General features: G+C 47.1%; 1 protein-coding gene across 1 annotated transcript; it reads right to left on the reverse strand.

Moving 5' to 3' along the window:
- Positions 1-1312: 1312 nt before the first annotated feature.
- CDKN1C (cyclin dependent kinase inhibitor 1C) lies at positions 1313-9380 on the reverse strand. Its single transcript, XM_073578545.1, has 3 exons — positions 8932-9380; positions 5983-6099; positions 1313-3209 (listed from the first exon to the last, which is right to left on the reverse strand). The coding sequence occupies exons 1-2, from the start codon at positions 9287-9289 to the stop codon at positions 5990-5992; spliced, it is 468 nt and encodes a 155-aa protein (XP_073434646.1). The 5' UTR covers positions 9290-9380; the 3' UTR covers positions 1313-3209; positions 5983-5989.
- Between the last annotated feature and the right edge of the window lie 393 nt (positions 9381-9773).

Raw genomic sequence — 9773 nt, forward strand, 5'->3', positions numbered from 1 at the left:
AGGAGCAGTGTAACATATGTATGACCACAGTACAGCTAGTGACAGGAGGAGCAGTGTAACACATGTATGACCACAGTACAGCTAGTGACAGGAGGAGCAGTGCAACATATATATGACCACAGTACAGCTAGTGACAGGAGGAGCAGTGTAACATATGTATGACCACAGTACAGCTAGTGACAGGAGGAGCAGTGTAAGATGTGTATGACCACAGTACAGCTAGTGACAGGAGGAGCAGTGTAAGATGTGTATGACCACAGTACAGCTAGTGACAGGAGGAGCAGTGTAAGATGTGTATGACCACAGTACAGCTAGTGACAGGAGGAGCAGTGTAACATATGTATGACCACAGTACAGCTAGTGACAGGAGGAGCAGTGTAACATATGTATGACCACAGTACAGCTAGTGACAGGAGGAGCAGTGTACGATGTGTATGACCACAGTACAGCTAGTGACAGGAGGTGTTGCAGACAGCAGCATGGCTGTCCACTCACTACCAAGATTTCCTTGTAGTCACCCATTAAGGGCTCCTCAACCAGTCATAACTGCAGTTCACCCGGTCTGAGATCGCAGCACCGAGGTGTGGGACTGGTCTGAATTTTTTTCACCTGTAAGAAGTGGCTGCAGAAAGGGTTAGAGCAGCATCCCCCATTTTTTCAGGTTGATGGAGATCCCAAAATTCTGTCAGCAACTGATTATACAGCTATGGAAGATCCAAGCGATACATTACACATTTTACTAGATGGGGAAAAACCCTTTACATTTGAGACATCCAATTTGATCATTAGAGTGCAGAAGACGGCTGGAGTCAAGACAGGCCGGATTACACTACTGATGGTCTCAGAGAGGGCGCATTCAGAGGTCAGTGTAAATCGGTCTGGGATTGGACCGTAATGCACAGCCTGGTCACAGGTCTAATAGAGTATGACAGCTTCATATATTTCTAAGAAGCGGCCAGTCCGTGCATTACAGACCACAATGACGTCTGAATGCGCCCAATGGGGGAGCATCTGTGTACACACCAGTAAGTCAGGCTAGGTGGCTGCTCTGGGCACATTGAACGGAAGAAGTCCCGTCTTTGTGGCTCCTTTTTATGACATGAATTATTGAAATGTTTAGAAGTTATCCTCTGGCCGGTCAGGTTTGTGGTTTAGACAGGACATTCCCAACCCCTTGCTGCATCTGGTGCACAGAAAGAACTACACAAAACTTAGAATTGTTACTCCTTGAAAACCAGGAGACCCCTACTGGTTGCTGAAAGTCATTGTACACCCAAAAAAAAAAAAAAAAAAAAAGAAAAAACAACACCAATTTGAAACAATTCTAAACAAGTTTCATTGAAGCCAATTATAAATAAATGCACAACAGTTTTATAGATACAAGAGAATTGAATTCAATGTTCTCACAAAATAAAGTCAAACTTTGCAAACAAGTGAATATAGTGCCTTTCCCCATACCGGAGAACTACATCTGGCTCATTCAGATGGATATAAATAGTTAATATAAGTTAGTAAACTTTTCAAACAAAAAAAAAAAAAAAATATGAAAAGAAATACAGTAACATAACAGTGCACTTGCACATAGCACATCTGCAGCGCACTGAGTAAACACTCTTCCAAGCAGAGCACAGATTAAAAGTTAAAGTAGAGGATCGCGCCTGACCATCACTATGTATTACTGCATTATACTTCAGAGCTGCACTCACTATTCTGCTGGTGGAGTCACTGTGGACATACAGCACATGCGGTTATGATTCTCTGGTATCACCAATACAGGGGGGCATTCATGTGCTCGTTCAATAGACGCGCAGAAGACGAGTACATTTAATTGGCATGTGATTGGAAGTTTGCAACCTGCATACATGCGATCACAAGACCACCCACTAGCACCGGCAGAGTGCGCATCGCACGCCATCAGGATCCAGAACTTTGCAGTCACAGAGCGACTGCCGACTTTCATCCCAAACACTGGACAACAACTTTAAAAATGCAGATCTGAAGTTGTTACAGGGATAGTAACAATGGCTAAAAAAAAAAAAAAAAAGCAAACTAATTAAAACCGAATCACAGATGGAGAAAAAAAAAAAAAATATAAAAAAAAAACCTTTTTTTTTTTATAAGAGGACATAGACCGACTTGTGACCAATTCTGCTCATTGCTAGTGGAAACAGTCAGTAAGCTTGTAGACATTTTGGCTGAGCTTAGCGAGTCAATAAGATTTGGCCATTTAACATAGCTGTAGCCCTCGGTGTAAGGATGTGTTCATACAATAGTTTAGCAGAAGGTTTAGAACGAAAACATCAAAAACATGAAGTTTCTGTTCCCAAAACTCAGCAAGAAGACTTAGTGTGAACATTACCCCAAGACCGGGGTCCCACTAGTGAGTCACATCCGACATGATCTGCCCAGTGACACTCAGCTCCTACTCTGCTGCGAGGGTGAACCGACTGCTTGCAGGGGAGGATTGCAGCACAGTGGCGGAGGAGATGGAGAAATTAATTTCTCCATCTCCTCTGCTGCCGTAGTCTGTGGGAATCGCACTGCACTCGGGTGATATGCGATCTTTCACATGCAGCCATAGACTTATATGGTTACATGCAATCCTAATTCACCATGTAATCGCAATTTTCCTGTCTAATTGCAATCCGATAAAAAATGTAATTGAGAACAGGATTAAGTTGGTATGAATGCAAAGTTATTTTTTAATCTGATTGCATTCATCCGATTTAATCGCAGGTGGGAATGAGCCCTAGAGGACGTTGTCTAGACTGAAAGTCACCAGGACAAGCTTTAGAGGTAGCCAGAGGGACGTGGTGAGGCCTCTACAGTGACTGAACAAGCAGGAGGTATTCTGCAGAGCAATGAATGAAAATGAACCATAGACCCTGCTATGCTTCAGGGCCATAACATGCTGTAACACAAAAAAACACAATGGTCCTAATGACTATTTTTTCTGGATATTTGTCGTGAACAGTAAAACTGGCAGTGAGCAGTGAAACACCACTTTCAATAAAATTTAAAAAAAAAAAAAAAAAATCTACGAAAAACAGTTCAATTAACATTATAAGCCACGACTGCAGAAGCGCCTGCTCATCAAGTCCTTTTTTGCTGTTTTCAGTCCTTAATTTCCCGGCTCAGTAGTGGAAGTTCTCGGCTGTCCTCGTCTCATCGCTTGTGCTGAGGTTTCAGGCAACTCCATAAGTGCAAATCTGCGTAAATCAAGACAAGGAAATTACTGATCAGAGCTGGAAAGATGAGATCACAGAGGCATCGAACGAGCTCATCTGCCATGGAAAATCTGAGGATACGTGCCCGAGCAGTAATCTCTGCAGAGCTGTCACACCCGTAATCCGGGTGGGGCGAATTGTGCCAGCATAGGCGGATGAGGTGTTAAACGGGTTGTGCAGGACAAGAAAACCATGTCTACGGCTACACGGGTAACCATAGCCACGTCACCTGCTCCGCGGAGATTGTTCACGTGGTCCCTCTACTACAATGCAGCTCAGTACAAGTGAATGAGATTGCACTGCGGCTCCGGGGGTACTGCGACTGCAACAAGTCACAAAAAGAAAAAAAAAAAAAGCCAACAAGGTTGGAGATTTTGTGACTTGCTTGTCACATTCAGTAAAATTAGCGCTTACCGAGCTGGTAATGCAATGGATGACACGAGAGCACGTTACTGCAGAATATCAGCGCACAACTGCATACGCACATAACTAGCAATTGCCGAATATCACAATTGCTCCTAGTAATTGCCCAATAGTTTCCATTGTATCCCAGGATAGATGAGTGCTTGTCTGTTACTACATAGACTGCCCGTCCTGGACACCCTCCTGGGTAAGTCAAGTACCGCTTTCTTTGGGTGTGTGCACACGCTGCGGATTCTGCTGCGGTTCCGCAGTGCAGACGGTGCGGATTTTTCCGCGCAGTTTCTAAACCGCAGAAAGAATTGACATGTCAATTCTTTTGGCGGATTCCGCTGCGGTTTGCCATCTCCTCCATTGTGGAGATGATAAACCGCAGGGCAAAACCGCTGAGCAGTCCGCAGGTAAAACCGCAGGTCTTTTGACCTGCGGATTTTACAAAATCCGCACGGCCAAATCCGCACCCCAAACTGCAGCGTGTGCACACACCCTTTCAGGTTCCCACAAGAACAGGAAACCAAAGTGATGCGGGAGGAGAGGTACGGCCTTTATTCAGTAGTTTTCCTGTCTTTGATGGGCGGATACCCTCTCTCAGGTGGTGCCATCATGGGAGAAGGAACGGATACCCTCTCAGGTGGTGCCATCATGGGAGAAGGAACGGATACCCTCTCAGGTGGTGCCATCATGGGAGAAGGAACGGATACCCTCTCAGGTGGTGCCATCATGGGAGAAGGAACGGATACCCTCTCAGGTGGTGCCATCATGGGAGAAGGAACGGATACCCTCTCAGGTGGTGCCATCATGGGAGAAGGAACGGATACCCTCTCAGGTGGTGCCATCATGGGAGAAGGAACGGATACCCTCTCAGGTGGTGCCATCATGGGAGAAGGGAAAATAGATTCTGCAATTGCTAATAAGCAATGCCCTCATCTTCGTTTAAGGACATGCAATTATTTATAATGATCTATAGTTTTGTATGATCTCGACATTTGCAAAATTAATGAATCCTCTTCTTTTCTGTAGATGTAGCAGTGCTGAACAAGCCATTTAATGCTTTTCTCACCATTAATATAACCCGCTCCATTTAGCATATTGAAATAGATATACTTGTTTCTTTGAGACGACGGATGATACATTAATGAGGAGTTGCATCAAGGTGACAAACTCCACACTGCTACATCTGAATACATCATTTGCAGTGACTCCTCCTCTGCTTCTTATCTTCTAATCATTAAGCAAATCTGGACCAGGACCAACCTCGTCCATATGAAGGCGGCATAATTACGATATCTCCATCCGAGACATAATCCCCCCCATTAACAGATGGAATGTAAAAGCTTAGACAGCAGCAAGTCCAGGGGGATCACTCATCTCTGGAGGAGATTTATTTGCTCTGCGAATGCTGCCCGAATCACAGTAAAGGGCAATACAAATGAAACAAAAGTAAAATGGAGGGGGGCACAGGACCACCAATCGGGACTGTAGTCACTGGCAGTAAATAATTATTGGACAGGTTTCCAAGGGTGAATGAAAGTGCTTTATACATGGAGGTCCGATACAAGAGCAGTATTCTATGCCCAAGGCCTCCCTATAACATCTTCCATACCCTCTACATAGACCACAGGTATTGTGAAGTTATCCAACGATGCACCCTCACCCTAATACGACTGCAGAATTAGATGAATTTTAATTCAGCTTTTCCAAAGTCCTGAATGGAAAATCATTTCCATTCAGGACTTTGGAAAAGCTGAATTAAAAAAGGCCCAGGGGTCATGAAAGGGCATAACAGAAAGTGTTACTGCTTAATAAAGCAAAGGCCAAAGTTCTAGCCAGAGATGCCCAAAGCTGTGGCACCAACCTGCACTGTAAGAGGTCATTCAAGGACAAGGCGCTCTCGTCTCTAGCCTCAAACGACCCCAGATCTTCAAGAGAACACAGTGTACAAGGCCCGGTCTGCACGGAGGATGAGGGATTTGGGGAGGGGGGGGGGGGGGGGGGGGCCTGTCCCACGTCTGTCCATAGACATGTTACCAGCTGAAATCATATGAATGTTATCGGATCAGAACATTGCCCATCATGCAACAATCTGGACAGATCCTAATCTGGGGTGGGGAGTCCACAAAGGGAACCTGTGACTGGCAAGATGGGTATCTGGGCAGCGCAAGGCTGAAGGGAGTGGATGCAGTCTGTTATCTACATTGCATATTTATCTAGTGGGGGGAGGGTCTAAAAATGAGACATCACCATGGGGTACTGCAATACTGAAAAGGGAAGGTTTAAGGTTCTGCCCCACACAAGGTAATAGCATGGTGGAAACACAGCATTTCACAGTCCTTACCTTTTGATCATCGGATCATCTTGCGCGGCGTGTGCTCTGTGGGGATCGGAGAAGCTGGGTGCAGCTTGTCACAAAGCGTTACAACAACTTTTGTCTTTTTTCGCACTGGGAAAAAGTCTAGAAAAGGGAAAAGAATAAATTAAACACTAAAAGTAAAAATAAATAAAGCATGCAGCATGTGCGTGACGTTTCAGAAACCTCATTCACTTTTTGTACTGTAGAACGCTACATGCCCCCCCGCCCATATGACAGACTCCAGCATGTGAACAAGTTCTTAAAGTGTGCCTTCCCAGCTGAAATCCATCCCCTTAACAAATGAAAAGTTGTCCCAGCTCAGCCGATGTACATAGAACATTGGTGAAAGTGAACAACCTACAATTAAAGGGGATTCTCAACACTTCTATAATGCAGCTGCCAGCATTGAGCTGACCAAGCAGGTTTTCTCTGCAGGTGTGCAGCAATGGTCCAGGGAATACTGGCTGGTAGCCAACTTCACTGCCTCTGTAGCCAAGTAATATGAAAGCACAAAAAGGCTAGCAGCCACTAGCCAATATTTCAAGCAATTATGGTATATGTGCAACCAAGAGCAGATCGGTTCTTCTGGCCGAGTAAAGGTAATTTAGCAGGATATTGCATAGTTTTAAGCAATGGTCTCCACCCTATTACAGAACCAGCAGGATGAAAACCATAAAGGTGGAATACAATGTATCAACTATGAAAAATAAATAAACAAGTAGTTAGAGGCCAAACAAGACTAACAAGCCCAAACTGCAGGGCTTCTTCACCTGTTTGCGCAGATGTTGCCATTTTTTATTTTCCCAGCAGGAAGGAGATAATTAAATGCAATTTTATTTCTAGATGCGGATCCACTAAATCTTCCTCAGCCCCTGACTGCAGATCCCCACAACATTGAAATGCTTCATGCTCAGCTGAGATCAGCAGCACAAATTGCTGTGCTTGCACTTCTATTGTACTAGTGGAAAGGCAGCCAGGAGGAGGAAGAGGAGGGGGGGAGAAAGGAGGGAGAGGGGGTTACGGAGGGAAAAGGAGGGGGTGCAGGCTGGCCCGAGCCAAAAGGACAAGCTTAGGATCTCAATACTAAAGCCAGAGGGTACATAGCACTGCACGAAGCGGCGGTGACACCCCCCCCCCACCAAAAACATAAGGGGTGCATAGGTATGAGCTATACGATATCACATATTGAATATAACATTTATTTGGCCCTATCGGGGAGGGGAATTAGGAAATAAAAAAAATAAAAAAGCTGAGATCTAAAATTACAAGTGCAAAAGAGTTAAGGAGGGCCGGGCTTCAGGGAGCAGGTGATGCAACAGGCAACCAGAAAGTGCAATCCGGGTAACCAGGCAAAATATGAAAATTCTGGACATGACAGCAATGCAGCAAATCAGTGACTAATCGGTGGAACCACAACCACAGTGAAGCTAGTGCAACAAATCAGTGGAGCAATCCAGGATGAATGTGGTGACAGCAGTAATGTAGCAAAATAATGGAGACAGGGGGGGGGGGGGGATTGTAACAAAAGAAGGGACAATGAGAAACAATGAACTGACAGCCAATCAGGATACAATGTAACCAGAACAGAGGGAAAGTCAGGATACAATGCAACATTGGGGGAACTGGGGAAATTTTGAAAGAAAGGAAACCTTTACAGTAATCAGGGTAAAATGTAACAATGGGGAATAAGTAATATAGGGAGAAATGTACAGTAATCAGGAGGATACAACGTAATCAGAAGAGAACGTCAGGATCTAAGTAACAATTGGGGATGGGGGATATTTCAGGAGAAAGGCAGCCACTACAGGAATCAGGATAATATATAACAATGGGGCGTAAGAGTAGTTTTGGAGAAATAAGGTTAATAAGGGGAGATACAATGTATCATGCTTACCATAGTCTGTGTCACAGGGGTATATTAGTATGAGAAGAAATGCTTCAGTTATAGTAACTGGGGGGTATACGGGGAGACATGTAACTACTATAACAATCAGGATACAATGTGAGCAGAAGAGGGGGAGGATAAGGATAAAGATAGGAGACTAGGACACCCTAGAGGGGGCGATTTATATGGCCAGAAACGTAACAATGATCAGAACAGACTGCAACCACGGACAGAGCGGAGGAGGGAGGTCATGGGTTAAATATATGTATTAAGTGAAAGTTTATTTTTGGAGGAAATATCCAACTACTATGTAGTAATGATGTGGATACAATATAACTAAAAGAGGAAAAGTCCAGACAGAGTGACACAAGGACATATGATCCATGAGTAGAGGACTGATTCCATATCAGAAGATAATAGAAGTAGAAGGTATGAAGGAGACAAGGTTTTAGCAGTCAGGTTATTTTCTATCAAAGCAACCAGAGATAGAAAACAACAAGATCCATCATCTGCAGCCACAGAGTATACAGAGGGGTCTGTAAGAGCAGACGTACCAGGTAAACAGAACAAAGCACTACAACCCCCAACATGAAATCATGCACAACATCCTCTACACAAGACAGCAAAACACTACAGCCCCCCCCCCCCACTATATCAAGGGAGCGCTACAGCCCCCCCCCCCCCCACTATATCAAGGGAGCGCTACAGCCCCCCCCCCCACTATATCAGGGGAGCGCTACAGCCCCCCCCCCACTATATCAAGGGAGCGCTACAGCCCCCCCCCACACTATATCAAGGGAGCGCTACAGCCCCCCCCCCCCCCACTATATCAAGGGAGCGCTACAGCCCCCCCCCCCCCCCACTATATCAAGGGAGCGCTACAGCCCCCCCCCCCCCCACTATATCAAGGGAGCGCTACAGCCCCCCCCCCCCCCACTATATCAAGGGAGCGCTACAGCCCCCCCCACTATATCAAGGGAGCGCTACAGCCCCCCCCCCCCCATATCAAGGGAGCGCTACAGCCCCCAGCATGCGGCCGGCTGTCCCACCTGTGATCTGGGCAGGCTGGGTCCTCTTGGGGGCGCTGTGTGCAGGTGGGGTGCTGTCCGGGGTAGTCGGGGCGCCGGGGCTCGGGGAGGGGACAGTCCGGTCGGGTTTGGCTCGGGGCGTCCTGTAGAACTGGGGCACGGTGTCCTCCCCGCTCTCCTCCCAGGTGAAGCGGCTGCTGGGCAGGGGAACTCCTCTCTGGAAGTCAAAGTCCCACCGGCGGCGGCTCTCCTCCTGCACCTCCCGCAGGCGGGCGTGCAGCTCCCGGCTCAGCTCTGTGTGATCCACCGGCCCGAACAGGCTCCTGCAGGCCCCGGTGCCCGGCCTGGGGGCGCCCTCCGCCCGCTGTACATTGCACATGACTCCGGACACAGCAGCCGCCCGCTCCCCGGTGAGTGACGCGGAGGAAGCGCCCGGCGCCGGCTACTACAGGGGGTTTTCTACACACGACGAGGCCCCGCCCACAACATTGCAGGAACCGCCCCTGTCTGACGCACGCCCCGCCCTCCACTCACTATAGGCCCCACCCATATATTGCTGAGAATTGGGGTTGGATGAAAGAGCTCTCAATCAATTTGTGAAGAGAAGAGAAGACAGGAGGGGAGAGAAGACCACCATAACCCTGACTACCGCACAACTGCAGAGCCCAGTATAACATCAGCACAAACACCGCTGACCCCATAACTGCAGAGTCCAGACCTCCTCTGGTATCAGCACAGACACTGCCCCCCACCGGGAGCTTCATGGCCGAGCAGCTGCATGCTGCCGTACATCACCAAGCACAATGCCGAGCGTCGGATGGAGTGGTGTAAAGCTGCCACCACTGGACTCTGGAGGAGACGTG

Source organism: Dendrobates tinctorius, unplaced genomic scaffold (assembly GCF_039654945.1).
Source record: "Dendrobates tinctorius isolate UK_male_01 unplaced genomic scaffold, ASM3965494v1 ptg000059l, whole genome shotgun sequence".
Lineage (NCBI taxonomy): Eukaryota > Metazoa > Chordata > Amphibia > Anura > Dendrobatidae > Dendrobates > Dendrobates tinctorius.